Here is a 22731-nt window from a genome sequence, read left to right on the forward strand (position 1 = left end):
GATGTTTTATTGTCATGATTAGCCTCCAATTTTGTTTTGTTTGTGCTTCCATTTAAACTTTAGTCTTTAACTATTAGGTCATTTATTTTATATTGTGTTTTTCTAATTAATAGGTTGTTTAACAGATTTCCCTCAAAATAAAAATGAAATAGGTTGTTAAGAGGTTCAAGATATGTAATATTTAAATTCGGATTATTGAGTAATGAGTAGACATATTGTTCTACAAACCTCACGCGATATGTGTAAAAACATGTAAAATATTAAATTAGTTGCTAATTACATCTAATAAATTAGGAATTTTAAACTTTTAAATCAATTTATTCCACTAGATCAAGGATTTTTTTTCTTTCAAAAATTTAGTTGAGGGTGAAGTAACTTACTATGTTGTAAATCTTCGTACAAAGAAGGGGAAGGGGAATTCGAACCTGTAACCTATATTCACAGAGAATATTTATAATACAACACCTCAATCTTAACCACTAGGTCAAGATATCCTTGATTCTTTATTTAATTAGATAGTTACATCCTTCTTTTTTTTTTTTGGACGTACATCATTATAAAAAAAAAACATAATTATTGGGTCAAATGAGGGTCGATTTAAGTTTTTCAAATTTAAATTTCTCTCAATAATTTTGAGTCGAATTATCAGATCGGGTCAAAAATCGCAAGCTCTATCCAAAATGTACCAACATCAACACACAATTCACCAATACCCTAAAATCACCACAATAATCCCAAATGAGTACTAGCACTACACCCCCCAAATCCCAATAGACACCCAAACCCATCGTATCCAGCCTTATCAAGGCCCAAGGGTTTACATTCCACTCCCTCTCCTTTCATCCCTATATAAACCTCACTGTCAAACCAATAATATCATCTCCATTTAACGCATTAGGGTTTCTCTACGCCGCCTATCAATTTACTTAAATCTTGGGAGAATGCGGTGATGAGAAAACATGAAATATCAAATTGATATTCATCTTGTTTACATGATAATAAGATTACATGGTTCGTATTCACTGAGCATCTCTCTCATTCTCCTCATTTTTTCATCTTTAATTATTTCCAAATCTATGATTTTCATAATCTCTCGAAGGCACCTATGGTAAGTGTGCTAATTTCAATGCACTCTTCATCCAAGTTTACCTTCGAATATCAAATTTCTTGAAAACAGATTGCCGGATTCGATTTATTTTATTTGGATCCGTCTCATTTTTTTCATAAATTTTTATTTTAGTAAATATTATTATCATTTTTGCCTAATATTGCAAGTTCTTCGATTTTATCAAATGTATTTCGATGAATCTATCGTTAGGCTAAATTGAAAAATACGATATATATTTATATATATTAGTCTTCCTTTAGCTCCGATTTTTCTTCCTTTGAATTTATTTGAAGGCATAGGAATTTTCGGTGACAAGGTAGATAAATTTTTTAGTTTGTATTTTTGAGTATTAAGTTTGAATTGCATAATGATAAATGATGAAGTTAAAAGACGGATTCCCACTGATATTTTTTCACAGTTAATTCTGTGAAAAAATTGATTAGAAATCTTTTCCTGATACATTATGCTATTATATAAACAAAATTTAAAAATCTTGTATATATTTTTATTATTTTTTTGGCCGATGATGTTAGAAAATATTTGCTACTCTTGATGGATTTTTTTTTAAAAAATCCATTTGATGATTTATATATCACCAAGATCTCTGAGGTCAATTAATTTTGTAGTAATAATCATTAATTTTGGTAATTAAATAAGCGAAGGTCCCAGCAGTGAGGTGAATACTCTATTATTGAGACCTCTCTAACATCAAATTTAACCTTCGCAGATGAAATGCCGAACTATCAGATGCCCAAATCGTAAATGTTTGGAACATCTTCGAACCCTTGGCAAAATTTTACACAACTAAATGCGCTTCCTTGATCACTAATACATTTAGTTGTGTACATATAAAAAATATAAAAGTGTTTTTTTATATAATGGCGATAAAGTGAATTAATAGTGTTATTTTATCTAGTATTTATTTTAAAATATAACATAGGGTTTCCCAGATATGTGAGGATATGAACATACAGCTAATGAGCTAATCCTATGGGACTGAACAAAAACCAATATTATTCTTTTGAATTGAACAAAGTGTTACATATGAATTCAGAGTGTAAGATCGCGGACCTTGTTACAAGCAAGTTGCACATAGACGGATACTGGTAAGGAGATAGAAAATAACAAGCAAGTTGCACATAGGATACTGGTAAGGAGATAGAAAATAACAAGCAAGTTGCACATAAACAGATACCAGTAAATACTGGTAAGGAGATAGAAAATAATATGTATCGGACACGTATATGGATATGAGTACATGACCTAAAAAAATATATGTACTACATAGGCTACTTGGTTTAATAAGAAAAGGTCAACAAGTACTATGACATAGTAAGATATGAAAACTATGGCTTGATTTTCCTTGGAAAAATGAAAATTAGTGTTGTAGAAAATATTTGCTATTCTGAATAAATTTTTTTATAAAATTCCATTTGGAAGTCACTTAATTTCATAATAATCATAATTTTTGGTACTTAAATAAGTGAAGGTCCCAGCAGGGAGGTAAGGACACTCTATAATAGAGACCTCTCTAACATCAAATGTAACCCTTCGCAGATGAATAGCCGAACTATTGGATGTCAAATCATTAATATTTGGATCATCTTCGAACCCTTGGCAAAATTTTAATAATTTTTAAGAATTTTGTATTTGGTCCTATTACTATAATTTAGGACACAAAAAATGGAAATGGAAACTATATTTTAGGATGGAGTAATTTTTTTGGAGCATTGGAAACTTATGGTTATGGAGAATGGAGGTTGCCGAGATATGAGAGGATATGATTATGAACATACAACGCTAATCCTATGGGATTGACCAAAACCAATTTCATTCATTTAATTGATTAAAATGTTACATAAACTGGTTAAATGATCAATAAAATTTGAATTTCAGAGAAATATAATTGTAGGATGAATTTATAGGATGAACCAGTAAATTCAAGAGAATGTAAGACTTTGGACATTATGGCTTGTTATGTAACTTTCGCTTGATTTGCATTTAAAAAGCAATGTTAGTAAAAAAACAAATTAGTAACTCTATTTTAATACTTCTTTGATTGAAAGACATTTACAATTTCACATGAAAAATTTCACCTAGAACTAATCTTCTCAATTCCAAATCAACTAATGCCGTCTAATGGGAACTAAGTTCAGAGGAGCAGTTACGATTTAATGACTCAAGACCGTGCTCCGAATTTGTCTTTACTAGATGGGAGGAACTAGGAAGAAATTGATTGGTAATGTATGTCCCATAATTTGTCCGAAGAAATGAACTATGACCTTAATAAAAGAAGAAAAAAGAAAGAAATAAACTCCCTCACCCTTGTTTCTTGCCTAGAAAAGAGCTTAATCTTAATGAGATAAGAAGAAATAAAGTTAGGAGCCCATCAACAAGGTATTCAGGATATCCACATTGAGGGTGACAATCTTCTAGTAGTCAAAGAAAAACATAGAAAGAGTCTCTCCCTTCTCTCTAGGGTTTGAGCGATTTTACTCGATTTTTCGAGCCTGGAGTCCTTCTTGGGACTGGATTACAGTCGACATGGCTGAGGAAATTATCTCTAAATGCTCGAATTTGAAAATTACGGAGGATGAGGAAGAAATTGTGTTGTTTGACGAAGGTATTACAGCAGCAGTGGACTCGAATATCTCGTTGTCCATTGTGGGGAGGGTTTTATCGAAGAGACCCTATAATTTTGAAGCGTTTAAGAGGACTATGAACCAGATATGGATGATTTCAAAGACGGCTCTTTTCAGGGTTATTGAGAATGGGCTGTTTATTGTTCAGTTTGCGACGGCGAGGGATAGGGCAAAGGTATTAGATGGACGGCCATGGTCTTTCGATCAACATCTTGTTCTGCTTGATGAAATTGAGGGGAGTGTGCAGCCCTCTGATATTAAACTGAATTTTAGCCCTTTCTGGATTCGGATATATAACCTACCCCTTGATTGTAGATCGGATAAACATGTTAATAATCTTGCTAGAAGTGTGGGGAATGTTTTGGAGATTGACAATGATGGAGTGGAGTGGGATAGTTCGGCCCGGGTGAAGGTGATGCTGGATATTTCTAGACCTCTTCGCAGAATTCTCCGGTTCCGTAATTACAAGGGGACGGTTTCTTCTTTGGAAATCAAATATGAAAGAGTTCCCACCTTTTGCTATGTTTGTGGTCTGCTGGGTCATATTGAACGTGACTGTGATGGAGTGGCTGTGGAAGGGGAAACGGAGCGCCAGTGGGGGTCGTGGCTACGAGCATCGCCGCGTCGGGGTAGGCTTAAGATGAAGGAGGAGACAAAGGCTTTTCTAAACTGTTGTAGGACTCTTTACTTTGATACTCCTTCAGGGGGTGAGGGGGATTTGTTGAATGGCAATAAGGAGTTGGGACGGGGTGAAACCCAGGGGGATGATGACATGACACATCTTTCTCCTCCAAAGGCTAATCCTGTGGATGTGGTGGGAGTGGAGATAAATAAGGTTTCGCCTGTATCTGGGGCAATTGACATTTTAGAGCTAGCTTGTATGCCTTCTGGGGAACACAAACCTGTTGACTTGTCGAAGGGTGCAGTGGAGGGGACCAGTGCAGATGTGACCCCATCCGTGGTGTTCCCGATGCAAGCTAAAGGTGATGGGGGGACCATTAATATTCCAATCATTAATGGTCCTATTAATTTGATGATTGGACATGAAACTTCTTTACCCTTGGCTTTTAATGTTGGTGCTGGAGACATTAAGGCTGCTAACTCTATAAAGCATAAGAAGGCTCGTGCAATTAAGGTGAAGGGGGGGCCAAAGAATAGCCATATGGATATTGATTCTGCTTTGTTGGTGAAACGGTAAAAAGATTTTGTGGTAGTGGATGCAGATGGATTGGTAGTAGATGATGGGGGGAAACGTCCTAGATTTGAGATGGCAGAGGAGATTGCTTCTGTCGAAGTAGCGGCGGTTGGTCTGGCCCAACCCCGCGAAGAGCCATGAATATATTAAGTTGGAACTGCCAAGGGCTTGGCCATCCTTGGACAGTTAATTCTCTCCGCACGTGGTGCTGGCGAGATCGGCCAAACATCGTTTTTGTTATGGAAACGATGCTGCATTCGAATGATTTGATGAAGGTTAGAAATAAATGTGGGTTTACTCAAGGTTTATGTCTAAGTAGTAGTGGTAATTCGGGGGGACTTGGTTTGTGGTGGCGTGATATCAACGTCGAGATTTCTTCGTGTTCGGATCATCATATTGAAGCTTTAATTAAAAATGATGTGGGTGCGGTGGTTTGGAAGGCAATTGGGATTTATGGATGGCCGGAGTCGATGAATAAGTATAGGACGTGGCAACTGATGACGAGTTTATGTAACGAAGGAAGTGTTCCGACTGTCATGTTTGGTGATTTTAACGAAATAACCTCCTTGTCGAAGAAGGAGGGAGGTGCTACTAGAGGAGAACGTCAAATGGATGCGTTTCATGGAGCGATTGATAGCTGTGCTCTTCGTGACTTAGGCTTCACGGGGTCTTGTTTTACGTGGAAAAGAGGGAGAACTCCAGCAACTTTTATGCGCGAGAGATTGGATAGATTTCTGGGTAGCGAAGGATGGTGTGGTTTGTTTCCATGGTGGAGGGTTATTCATCTACCCATATATAAATCCGATCACGCTCCAATCCTTCTCAAGGCGGGTGTCGGAGATCCGAGAGAGAGGAAAAGCAAGTTGTTCAGATTTGAATCATTGTGGCTGTCTAGTGAGGAGTGTGAGAGGGTGGTGGCGAACTCATGGAAAGATGGGGATGGGGAAGCTATCTCTCGGAAAATTGAAACAGTGGCGGAACGGCTTTCTTCTTGGGCTGCGAAAACTTTCGGAGATGTGAAGAAAAAAATTAAAAAAGCCGAGAAGAAATTGAAGGAAGTTCAAGGTGAGGTACCGGATGCTGACATGCTGGAGAGGTGTAATTCCCTTTCGAGGGAGCTTGATGAGTTGCATAGACTAGAGGAATCATACTGGTATGCGCGTGCCCGAGCCAATGAGTTGCGTGACGGCGATAAAAACACTAAGTACTTTCATCACAAAGCAAGTCAAAGGCGAAGGAGCAATAAAATTCGAGGCCTCATGGATTCTGATAACATATGGCAAACAGAGGAAGATGACATTTTAGCCATCGTGGGGGACTACTTTGATAAGCTGTTTATGTGTGGTAACCCTACGGGGTTTGAGGAGGCTCTGGCAGGATTAAATGCATGTGTCACGGAGGAGATGAATGTGGTCTTAGATTTGGAGCCCACGGGGGAGGAGGTTCGACTTGCTCTTTTTCAGATGCACCCTAACAAAGCACCGGGGCCTGACGGTATGCACGCTTTATTCTATCAGAAAATTTGGCATGTTCTTGGTCCTGATATAATTGCTTTTGTTAAATCTTGGTGGCGGGGTGGTGTTGACTTGTCTGCAATAAATCGAACTTGTATTGTGCTGATTCCTAAGTGTACTGATCCACATTGCATGAGTGATTTTCGTCCTATAAGTTTGTGTAATGTTATTTATAAGATATGTTCAAAAGTTCTGGCAAATAAGTTGAAATTGTTTCTGGGCAAAATTATTTCACCTCAGCAAAGCGCGTTTGTTCCAAAGAGATTGATTACAGATAACGCTCTGGTAGCTTTTGAGGTTTTTCATGCTATGAAAAGAAGGAATGAGGTAGCGGAGGGTTCAATTGCTTTAAAGCTGGATATGAGTAAGGCGTATGATAGGGTGGAGTGGGATTTTTTGGCATGTGTAATGGAGCGTTTAGGGTTTCGTACGTTATGGATTCAGCGTGTCATGGGTTGCTTGTCAAGCACACGGTTTTCTTTTAAAATTAATGGAAGGATTGAGGGTGCTCTTACTCCGTCTCGAGGCTTACGGCAAGGTGACCCAATTTCTCCTTATCTTTTTCTTCTTTGTGCTGATGCTTTTTCGATGTTGATTGATAAAGCGGCCCGGGAAAATCTTGTTCATGGTGTTCGGATATGCCGTGGTGCACCAAGGGTCTCTCACCTATTTTTTGCAGATGACAGCATACTATTCGCTAAAGCTACGTTGCAAGAATGCTCTAGAGTTGCTGATATAATCAGTAAATATGAGAGGGCATCGGGCCAGAAAGTTAATCTTAGCAAAACAGAAGTAGTTTTTAGCAGGAATGTGGATGCTACTAGGAGACAGGAGATTATTAGTATCCTCGGGGTTCGAGAAGTGGCGAGACATGAAAAGTATCTGGGTCTCCCGACAGTTATTGGTCGCTCTAAGAAAGCTGTGTTTGCATGTTTAAAAGAAAGAATATGGAAGAAGCTGCAGGGATGGAAAGAGAAGTTGCTTTCGAAGCCGGGAAAGGAAATTATGATTAAGGCTGTAGCGCAAGCTATTCCTACCTATATGATGAGTATCTTTAAGATACCTGATGGCTTGATTGATGAGATTCATGCTCTTTTTGCTCGGTTTTGGTGGGGATCAAATGATACAGCGCGGAAGTTACACTGGCACAATTGGGAGTCTCTATGTCTCCCAAAGTCGATGGGAGGATTGGGGTTCCGGGATCTGAAGAGTTTCAATCTTGCATTGCTTGCAAAGCAAGGGTGGCGACTCATTCATAGTTCGGGTTCTCTATTGCACAACATATTGAAGGCTCGATATTTCAAAAATTCAACCTTTATGGAATCGGAGAGGGGGTTTGACCCTAGCTACTCTTGGCGAAGTATCTGGGGTGCGCGAAGTGTGTTGTTTGATGGACTGAAATGGAGGGTAGGTAATGGCTCAAATATCCGGGTGTGGGAGGATGCTTGGCTCCCTGGAGATGGCTCTCATTTAGTTCCCACACCAAGGACCGTAGTGGACCCATCCCTAAGGGTGTCGGATTTGATTTATTTTGAGGAAGGAAGGTGGAAGGTGGATATGATGAACGATTTGGTTGAGACGAATGATGGGCGAGCAATAAGAGATATCCCTCTTTCGCAGCAGTGGGGGCGAGATGAGCTTTACTGGTGGCCAAATTCTAATGGCTGTTTTTCAGTCCGTTCGGGCTACTGGATTGCTAGGCGTGGCCACCTGCGTGCATGGGAGTTACAGCAAGGTGTGGAGGAAGTTGAAAAATGGAAGCACTTGTGGCGCATTGACGGGCCTCCCAAGCTTCGGCACTTTCTATGGCGGGCTAGGAAGGGTGGTTTGGCGGTGAAGGAGCGCTTGAAGGCTCGACACATCATCAACGATGCAACATGCCCAGTATATGGTGGTGATGATGAATCAATTATCCACACTCTTTTTGTATGCACACACGCTCGCATTATTTGGGAGAGTAGCCAGTTTAAAAACCTGTTGACACAAGCTCCCTTAACCTCTTTTGCGGAGATGCTGGAATGGATGGGTTCTCAGGTTAGTAAGTCCGAACTTATGCTTTTCTCCTCCTTATGCTGGGCTGCCTGGTACGCCCGGAATTTGTCGGTTTTTGAGACAACACCTCCAGGTCCATTAGAGATAGCTCGGGGCATGACCAAGATGGCGCAAGATTATGTGGTATATGCGAGTCGGGTTTTTGGGGGGGGTTTCTTCTTCTCCCCCTTCAACGGCTACAAAGTGGATTCCTCCAGTGGGTGGGTGTATTAAACTGAATGTTGATGCGCACATCATTATGGACAGGGGAGTAGGATTGGGGGTGGTGGCTCGAAACTCGTCGGGTTTGGTGGTGGGTATGGCGGTCTGTAGGTGCAGTGCAAGATGGAATGCCGTCATGGCTGAGGCTGCTGCTGTCCGGTTTGGGGTTCTTGTTGCGGGCCAACTGGGCTTCCGAGATATTGTGGTGGAAAGTGATGCGGAGCAGGTGGTGAGGTGTATTAATAATGAAGTGCATGGCTTGGCTCCCATTTTCCATTTCTATGATGCTATAGCAGGGGTTTTAATTCTTTTTCTATTAAACATGTTAAGAGATCGGGAAACACAGTAGCGCACTTAGTTGCTAGATGGGACATTGTTTTTGATTCCGAATTTGTATGGTTTGATTCCTTTCCCCAAAGTATTTTAGCTTTGGCGGAAATTGATTTATTATAAGCAACTAACATGTTTCCCCCTCAAAAAAAAAAAATCTTCTAGTAGTCAACGCAGTCAACAACATTTAGCCTCCTCCATGGCAAATTACTCCGACCATTAACAACATCAAGAAACTTCTAAATTCTTTCAATAGCTGGACTATCAAACACATCTACCGAGAGGCAAATATGACAGCAGATTGGATAGAAAACGTCGGACACTTAGTTCAGTCTTCTTTTTCTATTGAAAATTGTACTATGCATTAGGAATTGTACTATGCATTGCATTTATTGTAAACGATGCATTAGGAATTCCACTTGAGATTGCCGAGAAGTGTTAGATGACAAATTCTGTAACTTATGATCAAAGAGTTGTAAGTAGAAAGGATAAGTATCAATAGAATAATTATTTGTCACAGAAAGGGAACTTCATTATATGAGAATCATTGAAAGTGTAATAAACGTGTAAATTTCCTTTCCTGGAAAAGCAAAGATATCTCACATGTATTCCTCTTCTCCTGTAGAATTTCAATAAGTTGCAATCTATATATCCCATCTATATATCCCTTCAAAGTTCCAACTGTTTTCAACAAAGATACATTTTTATACGTCAGAAAACGAATATGGTATACATAATACTTCCTCCGTCCTCTATTAGTTTACCCCTTCTTTTTGCACAAAGTTTTAGGAGAAATAATGTTGTGGGACATAGAAAAAAAGAGAAATTATTATTTTATATTAAAGTTGAATGTATGTGTGATGAAAAGTTTGTGGCCCCATTCCAAAAACAGCAAAAAAAAGGGGTAAACTAATAAGGGACACCCTTAAAAGGAATACGGGTAAACTAATAGAGGACGGAGGGAGTACTATTTTGCAAAAAGGATATTGCGAAGGATACCCCTTTATTTTCGAGCTTGAAGTTGCTCTGGGCCGTCTGGCAACACTTGCATTTGAGTTTGAGTCTACATATTGGAGCTGGAAGGGGTATACAAGATTGCTGGAATGATATATGGGACTTGAATTTGATAACTACTAAAAAGTGACAATGAACAAATGTCTACATATTGAGATAAAAGGAATGATATATGTACATTGCTTCGACAGTTTTCTTCACCGGTATTATGTCTCAGGAGTTCAGCTTCAACCAAGATCATAAAATTACCTGGGTTTGTGCTTTAAATTAACATGAAGACCCCAGCTTAATCTTCTGAATAGTTGTAACATACATCAAACACTGTCACAGCAGAAAAAAAGTATTAATACAAGTATGAAGTATCTATATCCAATAAAGTCTAAATGAAGTATCTATATCCAATAAAGTCTAAGCGTCTAGCAGCCAGAAGCCCACAAGACGATGGATCTCACCTCGCTGTTCATCAAGGATGTCCAGTACTGAAAGTCAACACTTGTTCTGTAAAATACAAAGCCATCTACTAGGCTACTGTTGGAACTGGAGTATCATTATCGCTGCACAAGATATGATGCCCATACATCGTCTGCTGGAGGGGGTGGTTGAACCCAGTGGCCCGGAATCCGACTAAAACATGTATAAATTAGGATTACAAGTTAGTGTGCAGACGATTGAAGAAATACACAATGCAATAAATGCAACCAGCACGAGATATTTTTGCCATGCATTTGGAGAAGGGGTAGCACAGCTGAATTAAGAAACCATGGAACCCATTCTGTATTACTACCAGACTGCGACTTTTTGAGTTTTTAGTTGAAAGTTTTCTTTATAAGTTGTACAACATAACTATATAAGTAATACAATGAACATAAAAAGTAGTCATACTAATCATCTTTATTTTGAAAATCTGTCAACAGAAAATTGAAAACAACTTTTTCAATTTTTGTTTTCTAACTTAAAGCTAAAGAACAAATAGTGATAAGTGATAACGAAAAGGCTATAAGGATTTGTACCTTGAATAGTTTTAAGAAAATTTACCAGCAACTTTTTAGAAGGATCTAAGGTTCTTAGATTTATTGAAATAAGGTGTTTCTCCCTATTGCTCAAAAACATATTTCAAAGTATAAGCAGAGGTAACATAATCTCTGGTTTGGCACGAGTCATCATTATTATACTCCATAAACATAGAATAAAAAAAATTCAGTCACAAAGTTCCTCAAGAACGAAAGAACCACAAAGTATTAGGGGCAGGGAAATTGTTACCTTCCACCAGGTCTTATATATGCATCCCATGCTCTGCGAACCTGGAAAAAAGTGATTTGGAAGCAAATAATGTCAAATGCTAACACTGTACATATTCGCATGGGTAAAAAAACAAGGGAACACCAAACAAGGAAATTCACTTTCTTTGAACTTTGAAGTGAAAAGGTAAGTAACAAATTATTGATATATGGTATTAACACAATCCTTTTATTTTTCTGAGGGTTATATACCATAATACTTTCTAAAAGAAATCAGGGTGCAGCATTCACCACCTAGATGAAATTGTAACTTTAAAAACAAGTTGAAAAATCTCTAAGACTATTGTCTATCCCATACCAGACCTACGTGGCAGAAATCGTATAACTTCAACAACGCAACGTGGACAAAAAGGACTGGTGGAGGTTAGCACAAGCTACCAACTAGGTTAGCATGTAGGGATCTAAAATCCCCATCGACATCACATTTACCGATCAGGCTAGTATATAGGTGTCATAACTTACATTCCTCAATCTCCCTTTGTATCATCTCACATGGCCCTAAGGTCCCTGCCTTCTCATATAAGACTCTGCATGGAAGTCTGAAGAATCTCGGGTCAAACATAAGCAACATAGAGGTTTCAACAATGGCAAGTGGCCCCTGCTCAATCTCAGCTCTAGAATCCCATTGTTCACTTATGTGATCTTGAGAACTTCTGTTTCAGTCAGGCTATCTGAGAAGAGCTTATTAGGTAATTCATTGTATATAAGATTTTGCTCATGCTGCTAGTGGTTCCTGAATCCAGCTCCATAATGGGTCTCAATCCCAATCAGGTAACAAGAGTAACCCTGGAGACCCAAAATCCACCTTTTGTGCATTCATGATGCTTGGTTCACCGGTATCTCAGAAATTTAAGGTAGGCTTTTAGGATTTTGGGTCAAGTCAGAGTGGATATTATCCTATTAAAGACCTAAGGACTTGCCCCGCCCCAGCCTAGGAAATGCACGTACACTATATCAAGATTTACTACATTTATCTGGCATGCCTCAGTTTTCGGTCACAAACTCACAATCAGCATTGGATAGCTGCACAACAGACTAGAGGCAAGCTCTAAGATCCTGCGAAACCCTCATTATTCGCTTGAATATTTCACCTATGCATGCTGAGTTCACAGGACCTATTACAAAAGGATGATCTCAAAATGATTGTTGAAACTTGAAAGTATTAACACTTGAATGTATTGTAGATTACCTCAATAAGAGTACCCATGTCAGTAGTACTTCCATGGTAATAATGATAGAACTCCGGTGGTAAATTAGCCACATAGTCATATGCACCATGGTTTTGCCTATCAAAGCCTTGTTTCTCAGAGTCTTTGCTAGTGGATGCATGAGAGGCAAGCCCACTTTTGCTCTGACTTCTCTGTTCTTCCTTTTCCTCACCATCATCCTTGCTGTTTTCATCCTCTGTATCTAATTTGGTACCCTGGGTAACTTTTCTAGATTCTTCAGCAGCAGCGATAGCATCCTTGGCCGCATCTGTGGCTGCAGCAGCCTTTGCTTGTCGCTCTTCCTCTTCAACTGCAGCTTGAACTCTCTCAAGAAACTTGTCATCTTCTTCAGGAAGAAAATGCCCTGCATGATTGTCATGTCTATTGTGTCAGCATATATTACGATACAATCATGAATAGGGCTATTTCATTTAAGGTAGAGTAAAGGACTCGAGATTTAATTTTATTATTTGAAAAAAGAGGTATGGAAGTAAATCAGAACCCCCTGATCACACATTTCCTTCAGTTGGGACGGGGAAAAAGGTTTCTCTCCAGATTCTGGTTCCGTTAAATTGAGAAAATCCATTGTCCTCGATATTTCAAGCTCTATTCCCCTGCTTACACACTACAACTTGTCTAGATAAATGAAAGCCTATACCATCCTCCAGAAACATCCAACCTCTTTCAGGGATCTCTTCTGGCATGAGTGGCATCCATCTTGTTGCAACGGCTTCTTGACAAGGGTGTATTAATTGGAGGTCAGTTACCACAATTCTACCACCACCAACTTCTTTTTACAGACATTATTCCAGAATTTGCAAGTTGCAACAACTTTCTACCCAGATTTACACCTTATATGAAGCAACCACCATAAACCTGCTATGCCTCCAACGACAGACAAAGCCATCAACCACAACATTGTCTTAATTGCAAGACTATACATCTTATTTTTAAATAATAAATTAAAAGAGTTATAGTTTAAGTTGTTTACGTTATTCTTCATTTTGATTCAACGGATGCTTGAGGTTTTGAAACAAATTTCTTTCTTTGAGATGTATTTGATATGTTTCTTCCTTTTACTTTGTGCAAGCCTGTAAGGCAAATACTAATGGAAGCATGATAATTTGTTAGGTTTACGAGAGGTCAACCGGAATATAGCAATGGGGTAATCACAAGCATGCCACGTGCTTGTGTAACCCTAGCTGGTCCTTTTCCCTCCTATTTGATTCCCCGATGTGGCCATGTGGGTTTCCAGATCTCATGGAGAGGAGAGATCAATCACTAAGGAGGGATTCAGCATGATCCCAATATGTGGAGAAAGGAAATGAAAAATATTATTATCCAAGCATTCACAAAGGGAGTGAAGGTCAATTCCCTTTCGCTTCCTTAATTACCCCAAGCCAAATGACTCCTACATTGAAAGCAAAACCTAACCTATGAATGTAGTGCAATGAAGACACTGTACAACTTTATAAATATATATCACTAAAACTGCTTGAATGCAGTCAGATTGGGGAAGCTACGGCTTCATGATTACCTACTTCCCATTTGACATCGAGCAGCTCCCTCAGGATATAGAAAAGTCAGTGAATGAGCCAGCAACTATGCTTGTCGATTCCAATTAATTAGATTACTAATCAAGGTACAATTAAAGAGGCAAACAGCAACCTTGCAAAAATATTGCTAAGCATTTTGGTGTATCTGGTTGTGTAAGTGATCAAAGCTCAAGGAAGTTTGAGGATCTAGAAAAAGTCAGACATTCCCTAGAAATCCTTGCACATACCTTGTTTTTTCAGCTTCTGTATTCTGATAGAGCGCAATTCTTGTAACTTCTCAACCATCAGCGCCAGGTCAAGCTGAAACAAGGTTGTTAAAAATGAGAAAAATGGAAGACTACAAGCATATTCCCATAACATAACAAGCATAGAATTGAATGCTAAATGTATGCACCATGTCAATTCCCTGATGGGTCTTCACAGGATGTTTGCCAATGTTCTCATAGCCTAGCAAAGGTTTCTCTTATGTACTCTTGCAGTAAAGTTCCAAAAGAGAACAGCCACAAAAACTTGGACAAAAAGAATCCATGTAACAGTGTCGAAGGCTGACTTTAAGTTACTCAATAACCAGGCTCCAAACTATCCAAAATATAACTGTAGCTGAATTGTGTGGATATAGGGAACCTATATCAAGAGATTAAATAATTTGGAAAGCGCCATCTATGAGAAAAAAGAAAGAGGGGAGTGGTAGAAGGGTGAGGAATGAAGGGAAAATATTAAAAGATATTGCAAAAATTTGCAGACCAAACTATGCCTAGACCATAGTGAAATAGCCAATAGGGATGAGGGATATAATCTAATAATGGCTCGTTTACAGTATAATATAAGCTTTCTAACAATTGGTAAATGATAACGTAATAAAAGATATCAGTCCAATCAACAGAAACCATCAAGAAGTAAATCACCCAACAAGCAATGAGAAAATTTCCAAAAGAACTAAGTTTTGCCATTTCAGAAAGGAGGATTGTTCTAAACAGTGAGTGGCATGCGATGGGATAGCAACTATATAAGTTTAGATGAATTAATACGACTATAATGCTTCTAAACATGCATATTCTCACCTCAGCTTTCAATTTCTTCCTCTCCTCTTTAGCCTTCTGTTTTGCAATCCCTTTCATCTTTTCTACCTGCAAATGGTCATGTTAATAATAAAATCCCTGTCCCATTCCAAATCAATTTGAATCACATAAAAAGTGGCAGGATAGATAATCATAAATTATCGGCATTGGCCATCTGTTCACAGAAAAGCACAATATCCTCTGAGGAGTTCAACAATAAGAATTTTGCTACAACAGAGTGGGCTACTATCCTAAAACTATGAAGATGGTAAGTAAATGTTATAGTTTAGCAGATAGCATCTCTTAAACAGCTCAATTGCATGCAATAGTGAACTTATTTTAGACAAAGGTCGCTAGAACGCTGATACTATAACTTAAAAGTAAAGTCCAACAAGAATTGCAGCAATGAAGGATCCTGAATCATGCAATTAATAATATGACTAACGCAAAATCAGCTTTTGTAAAACTACCATCTGCCTTTTGATATTCTCCATCAAATAAGCCGAAGATACAAAGCTACGAAAGAAGTGATTTACATGATACGTTTTCCATTTTAATCATAGTGATATATGTCATGTCTGCAGTCTGTCAAAAACAGTGAGTTTAATGCTAAAACACAAACTTTTCAGACATCCATGATCTCTAAATGATAACTAATTTCTAGTACTTACACGAGTTCTAATGTTAAGAAACACAGGAGTTGATATCTGTTAAACCCTTAAGCAGAAACTTAAGGAAACTAGACTAAACCATGTACTTCTCCCTTCTCCATCAGCAAAGACCCACAATTACATACCAAATTCATCTTCATGAGGGGTATCTCATCATCAAATTCACGATAAGGTTCGCAATGAGAATGTTCACTTTAAGCATCAGATGCCACAACCCTCAATATGGAAAAGTCATAAGGACAACAAGAACCAACACAGACCATTATCTATACAGCAAGTGAATCCAACACATGATACCTTTTGTTGTGCCATATCCTTGGCGATTTCTTTAGCCCTCCATTCATCAGCTTCTCGATTGAGTTTCTCAAATTGCTCCCCTTTCTAAGTACATTAACAAAATTAATTAACAAACAAAGCTTACACTCCATGTCAAAACCTTAAAAGAACACATATAAATATATAATCAACTTGATACACCAACCTTAGCAAGCAACTCCGCTACACGCCGCCTCTTCTTCTTCCTCCACAGTTTATTACGTTTCGACTTGTTAATCTTGTCCCTCAATCTAACAACAGAAGACTTCTCCTCCCATGGAATCCCATCATCAGTAACAACCCTAAATGGTTCAAGCAAAAACCTCAATTTTGACATTACCCCATTTGCAACCTCCACTAAAATCAACTCTTGAGCATCAAAATCAATCTTATTATCCTCAAAAAATTTTAAATATTCATCCAATTCTAAACCATCAATTGATCCATCAACACCATCATTTCCTTTCCCAATATACCCTTTTGCTTCCTTCATCTTCATCATCATCTCCAACTCTTTTTTCCTACCAATGATTAAAAAAAACCCATCAAAAAACTCTAAACTTTTTATATTCTGATGAAAAAATGAGTAATAACAAAAGAAAAAAAAAAGGGAAGTAAAAGTAAAAACTTACAGTGAATTAGCGAGAAAGAGAGTTTCATGTAAGTCTTTAAGATGGCGTTGTATATTCAAGTGGTTCCAGAAAGTTCTAGAAGGAGGTGGGTTAGGAGGAATTACTGGGCCCCATTGCTGAGAAGGTGCCATTGGTTGATACTGAACTGGGTTCATTGCTACAGAGAAGAAGAACAAGAAGTGATCAATTAGTTTTTGCTAAAATACAAAAAAAAAACGCCATTTTTCCCAAGTATGAAGAAAAACTAACATGATTTTTCTTCAATTAAAGAGAATTTCAACCTTGAAAATATTTTGTAATTTTGGTAGTGGTGTTAATATCGGCTAGTGGCGGCGTCGCTAATTCGTTGCGTAGTGGTGGAGGTCGACCGCGGTGGTTGGAGCAATTTCTGTTTTGGTGTTTAAAACCTTGATTTAGGCAAATAGGTGATTGATTTGTTAATTGAAATACTATATGTGTGGGAAAAAGACATCAGTTGTCAGGATGGCCGAGTGGTCTAAGGCGCCAGACTCAAGTTCTGGTCCTCGTATGAGGGCGTGGGTTCGAACCCCACTTCTGACATTTTTTTTTGGGCAAATTTAACTTTTTTCCTCGACTGTTCACATGCGAGTTTTTAGAAATAGATACCAGTAGTATATAAGCATATACCCATAATTGTAGTGAAAGTATTGGGTCAGACCGTCTGACCCAATATTTTCGTCAGACGGGCTGAGCCCAGTTCTCTCCTCTCATCCTGCGACTTACTTTTTTTTGACGGGCATCCTGCTACTACCTTACTCCCACAATCAATTCAATTTCATGGCAATTACGCAACTCCTTCGCAATCTTCATTACTCCTCTCAGTCTCACCCATCATCTTTCTCTCTCCTCTTTAAACATCTCTTCTTCACCTCCAATTTCCCCCAAATTCTTTCACAACCCACCAAATTCACCTCCGAACATGTTTACGCCAACTTAGAGAAGAGAATATGTTTACGCCATTCTACAGGTTCATTATCTCGAAAATGTTACATAGATTTCACTGACTTGCATTTGTGTACAACACACCAATTGCAAGTCAAAATCAAGTTACAAACTCAGAAATAACAATACTTCCAGAGATATCAAAGAGACTTGCAATTGTTAATGTACAGACTAAATCTGCCTTCAGAAGAACCAATAACAATGGCCATAGCTTGAAAGAATCGTCGGCTCACAATAAAATACCAACACCATGACAATCAAGAGATATGCCTAAACTAGCACTTCTATTGCAAACTTGTAACGAAAATAATATACAGTGGGTTGTACGTACAATTTTGTTAAGCTGGCAGAAGAGGAATGAAGAAGAAGGAGAAAGTGAGAGAAAGCAAAGGTTAGTGTTTTATTTTCTTTTCAGTTGGACTTTGTTTTCTTTCAGTTGGACTTTGTTTTCTTTCAGTTGGACTTTGTGTTCTTCCAGTTGGACTTTGTTTTCTTTCAGTTGGACTAACTGAAACAAAATGAAGACTACCTGAAAAAAAATAAAGACTACCTGAAAAAGAATAAAGACCAACTGAAACCCAAGTAAGTCTAACTGAAGCACAAAAACCAACTGAAAAAAAAGAAGACTAACTGGAAAAAAAAAGACTAATTGAAACAAAATGAAGACTACCTGAAAAAAAATGATGACTACCTGAAAAAGAATAAAGACCAACTGAAACCCAAGTAAGTCTAACTGAAGCACAAAAACCAACTGAAAAACAAAGAAGACTAACTGAAAACAAAATGAAGACTACCTGAAAAAAAATTAAGACTACCTGAAAGAAAATTAAGACTAACTGAAAAAAAATTGGAACCACCTGAAAGTCGTCCGACCAAGATTATGGTCGGACGAGTCCGACACAATACGTTCTCATAATTGTATTGTACCTACCTGCTACTCAGGAAAAATTAATCACCATCTCCTTTTACCATTTTCATCTAACAAATAAGGAATTTTCTGTCAGTGGGAGTTAAGGAGTATTGAATCTCATTGATAACTACATGTGAGTGTCTCACATTCGAAAAATATAAGAGATTAAATCACTTTATAAGTTTTGGAGTTAATTCTCTTATCACCAATTGGTTTGTTAAATTTCAAATTAGATGAAAATGGGTCTGGGTAACCCAATAAGGAGGAGGAGAGTTTAGCTCACTTACAAGTTAGGAGGTTCCATCCTAAAACCAATTGGTGATAGGAGGAGTAACTCCTTATCTTATAAAGTGGTTTATTCTCTCCTCTTTCTCCAATGTGGGACACTCACAAGTGGGCACTTAATGGGTTTCAACATGGTTTTAGGATGGAATCTCCTTGACTTGAAAGTGCGCTAAACTCTCCTTCTTATTGGGTTACCAATAATGGAAAATTAGAAATTTAACTTCACCTCCAAGGGTGAGCTATTATAATGAGCCGAGCTCGACTCTAAAACTTGTGAACAGACTCGATTATATTTTTATATAGATGAATATAATAACATACATATCAGACAATAATAAGTTGATAGTTTCATTGTCCAAAAGAAAACCTAAATCTCAAATATATAAAAAGGAAAAACAAATAAAATATGTAAAAACTAGGGATGATAAAGAGTCATGTCTGTTCATGAATAGCTTGAGCTCGGCTCATTTAACATTTGGTCAAAGCTCGATTATATTAAGCATCGAACTCGGCTCGACCTCACATAAACTTAAACAATCACAAGTCGAGCAGAAGATAGTTCAAGCTCATCTCGACCAATGAGCAACCCTAGTTCCTTCGATGCCTAAGTCGATAAAGTAAAAGTCGGTAGCTCTCAAATATTATATGCTAAAGATTGTGAACGTACTTTATTGACTCAAATCATTGAGTTTTTATAGTGGCCGGAAGTGTCCTAAGGAAGGTAGGACACTTCTACCATTTTGTAGATTAAAATCTATCCATTTCTTTGTACTTATCTTTAGGCCCACATGCCATCTATGATACAACGAGAACACTCCCAGGCTCATTATTAATGGCCCATACGTAAAATAACGACAAGGTGCACAATAGGGACCAATATTCCTATAATGCCGGCATCATGAATATTATTTCCTGGATCTACGTATACGCAAAACATCTTGACGGTTTGACCATGATATGAAACTTAGACAATCCCAATACACTAACATTGTGAGTTTCAAACATATAAATATGTTGTCTTCTATAAATTAAAAATTCGTCCAATAACGGTTATGATATATATGGGATTAATTAAAGTCTTTTGCATGAGAGATGGTCTTGATCTGACATCTATGAGTTTCCAATGCCTCTCCTCGTCAAATATAAACAAGAGATCTAATATAAAGACTCATTCTAAGAAAAAAAAAAGACGTAATCTAAGTTGTTCACTATAGCTTATATACGATTGCGTTGTTGTATTTTTTGCTCAATTTTAATTGACCTTGTTTACCTAACCTTTTTGATTAGTTTGTCGAGCAACTCATACTCAACCAAACAATTTTTCACGTTCAATCAAACAATTTTTCACATTATGTACCTATATACCTACTCAACAAAACGAACATGAAGGCAGTCAATGCAAACACTCCAAACACAACCGTTGCTTGCAATTACATCTATCTTCTATGTGACTAACACTCCATCTCGATGTATTCTAAGTTCTAATTACTCTTTACATGGTTACACAATAATGACTTACTTTTATCAGCTAGCTTCTTCATAAAACATATCGACCAAGATATTGACCAAGTGACTTGTTGATGGCCCATGAGATTGGATTTGCTCGGACATACTTCAGTACTTTATGCAACCCACACGTGAATTCCACGTCGAACACTTTGACTTACTTAACCATCATATTTTCATACATGAAGCCATATTATTGATGTACAACTTATCATAACAATTGTTTGGAGAAATTAGATCTTATGAGTAGAGTAAATTTTTGCCCTTCCTTTATGTGGTACTAACAATGATATTTGGTTGCATTTTCCAACATGATCACGCTGCCTTGTCCTTGGTCCCCCTCCTATCTTTCTATTCGCATCAAGTTTTGTGCATGTAATCTTCTCCGCCATGAATTTGATGTGGTAACATAAATCACAAATTCAGAAACTCAATTCCGTTGATTGTAAAGAAAGCATAATAGACATATAGGAAACTAAATGTGGAAGTTTAGTTTACCCATTTTATCTAGATGTTATGATGACTAATGGAGGTAGAGGTGCAAGCTCAGTGGAGTATCACCCCGAATTGCAGGACATTTTCTATGGTTCGAATTCTCATCCCAATAATATGTTGGACATTTACTTCTGGACCGTTTAGTTTTATACCCAACCACTGAATTGGTGTGTCTTGCAGGTTAGTAGCCTAATAGGAGTTGGTCTTCGTACTAATTATCTTTTCTAATAACAAAAAAAGACCTAGATATCGTGATGTCAAGTTGTGGGACCTTAACTTAACCTACATGTTTACTCATGCAGAATGTTGTTTCGTGCTTTAACTTGTGAACTCTTCTTTAAAGGCTAGCTACATACGATATGATAATATTGATATAAGATTAGATTACTCTTAATTGATGTTGTTATATGGGTTATTGAGGCATTGTTCTCTTGGTACAGTTTCAATTTAACTTAGTTTAGTTCAACTACTTTTCTCTCACAATTTCACTTCAGTTAAGTTGAGATTAGTTTTGGACGAAAATAACATGACCTAAGTACCATAAATGAGGCGGATGATATTATTGTATATATGAGGTTACCTAAAATTACCAATTTCATAATAAGATTATTGTTAATTATTATATAGGGCTAATAATAAGTACATATGAATTCATTGATAGTGCGTATACTGATTTGACTGTATGACCAATCAAACTTAAGACATACTGGTCAGTGATCATACCATGAAAAGAATAATAAAATAAAATCGTGATATCAAAAATCGGATAAAACTTAGTTGATTTAATGAGTAATTTACCCACTACTAATAAAATTCAATATATGATAAAATCTAATTCAACAAAACAATTAATTTTTAATGATCTAGTAGAAGTTTGTAATACACCTCACCTCGACCCCGTGAGTAGAGTGAATAGTGATGTCCTCATAAATCAGTAAATGAGATATTTCAAATACTAGTCCAGTAGTCCTTATCTATGTGGCCGGTTGGTAATAGCCCAATGGCCCCAATTAGGGACAGCAAAATCGAAAATATTAGCTACAATAGCTAGGGACATAAAGTTAGGTTGGTTCCAAGCAAGATAATGTCGGTTATAACACACACACACAAATACACAATCTCTCTCTTCTATACCTATTGGCTAAGGGTTACTTTGTTGTTACAGCAAGAGAACAATATGGTGGTCACCGCACTCACCACACCCAAGCCAAGGACGTTGTCTCACCCTCTTCAGAATTGAGATGGAATCAATCAATGGAGAGAGACATTCAAAACAGAACACAAGAAAAACAAGAGACCATATTAATACTAATTCTTATCTTATGAAGGATGTGCAACTCCTAATTTAGCACATTTGGTTGGTTCAATAGTTTGACATAATGATTGTAGTCTACATTCATAGAAGTAATAATCTAGTTAGGCTTAAGAAATACTCTACAAATCTCCTGCAATTAGGTAATGTTCTTTATCCACCCAATGAATACTTGGTATACATTTATGTTTTTTATACCTTAATGATAATATTTGATCACAATTCTGAAGTAATCATCAATAGGATTTTTTGATTTTAATACTGCAACATTTTTTCACGTTCGCAAATAATAAGCTAACCTATGACTTATTACCTAATAAAATAACCTTTGTAGTCGGGATTCCTACAGTGGAGGTAATTATCCTACTGTAACAGGTTGCACTGTCTATGTGACAATATATATATATATATATATACTAAAATAGTATTAATTTAGAACTTTAACACACAATCACGAGTTCACCAA

At 37.5% G+C, this 22731-nt stretch overlaps 1 protein-coding gene and 4 non-coding genes across 8 annotated transcripts; 4 read left to right on the forward strand and 1 right to left on the reverse strand.

Annotated features, from left to right (window-relative positions):
• The first annotated feature begins 1626 nt into the window (after positions 1–1626).
• LOC125494569 (small nucleolar RNA SNORD24) lies at positions 1627–1720 on the forward strand. Its single transcript, XR_007270809.1, has one exon. It is a non-coding gene; the product is annotated as a small nucleolar RNA SNORD24 (small nucleolar RNA).
• A 42-nt stretch (positions 1721–1762) lies between these two features.
• On the forward strand, positions 1763–1907 carry LOC125494575 (small nucleolar RNA snoR145). The gene has a single exon (XR_007270814.1). It is a non-coding gene; the product is annotated as a small nucleolar RNA snoR145 (small nucleolar RNA).
• Positions 1908–2589: 682 nt separating this feature from the next.
• LOC125494574 (small nucleolar RNA snoR145) lies at positions 2590–2736 on the forward strand. The gene has a single exon (XR_007270813.1). It is a non-coding gene; the product is annotated as a small nucleolar RNA snoR145 (small nucleolar RNA).
• Positions 2737–9515: 6779 nt separating this feature from the next.
• On the reverse strand, positions 9516–17229 carry LOC104886871 (U11/U12 small nuclear ribonucleoprotein 59 kDa protein). 4 transcript variants are annotated; one of them, XM_057395472.1, is made up of 11 exons: positions 17044–17202; positions 16795–16951; positions 16329–16683; positions 16145–16228; positions 15180–15245; positions 14346–14418; positions 12544–12926; positions 11317–11357; positions 10509–10680; positions 10042–10377; positions 9516–9723 (listed from the first exon to the last, which is right to left on the reverse strand). In XM_057395472.1, exons 2-9 carry the CDS (start codon positions 16947–16949, stop codon positions 10605–10607), a joined length of 1233 nt encoding a protein of 410 aa, XP_057251455.1. In that variant the 5' UTR covers positions 16950–16951; positions 17044–17202; the 3' UTR covers positions 9516–9723; positions 10042–10377; positions 10509–10604. The 4 variants fall into 4 exon arrangements, with proteins under 4 accessions (XP_057251455.1, XP_010669708.2, XP_010669704.2 ...); XM_010671406.4 differs by having other exon boundaries at positions 9516–10377; positions 17076–17229; XM_010671402.4 differs by having other exon boundaries at positions 9516–10377.
• Positions 17230–17271: 42 nt separating this feature from the next.
• TRNAL-CAA (transfer RNA leucine (anticodon CAA)) lies at positions 17272–17355 on the forward strand. Its single transcript has one exon. It is a non-coding gene; the product is annotated as a tRNA-Leu (tRNA).
• Positions 17356–22731: the final 5376 nt, after the last annotated feature.

Source organism: Beta vulgaris, chromosome 1 (genome assembly GCF_026745355.1).
Source record: "Beta vulgaris subsp. vulgaris cultivar EL10 chromosome 1, EL10.2, whole genome shotgun sequence".
NCBI lineage: Eukaryota > Viridiplantae > Streptophyta > Magnoliopsida > Caryophyllales > Amaranthaceae > Beta > Beta vulgaris.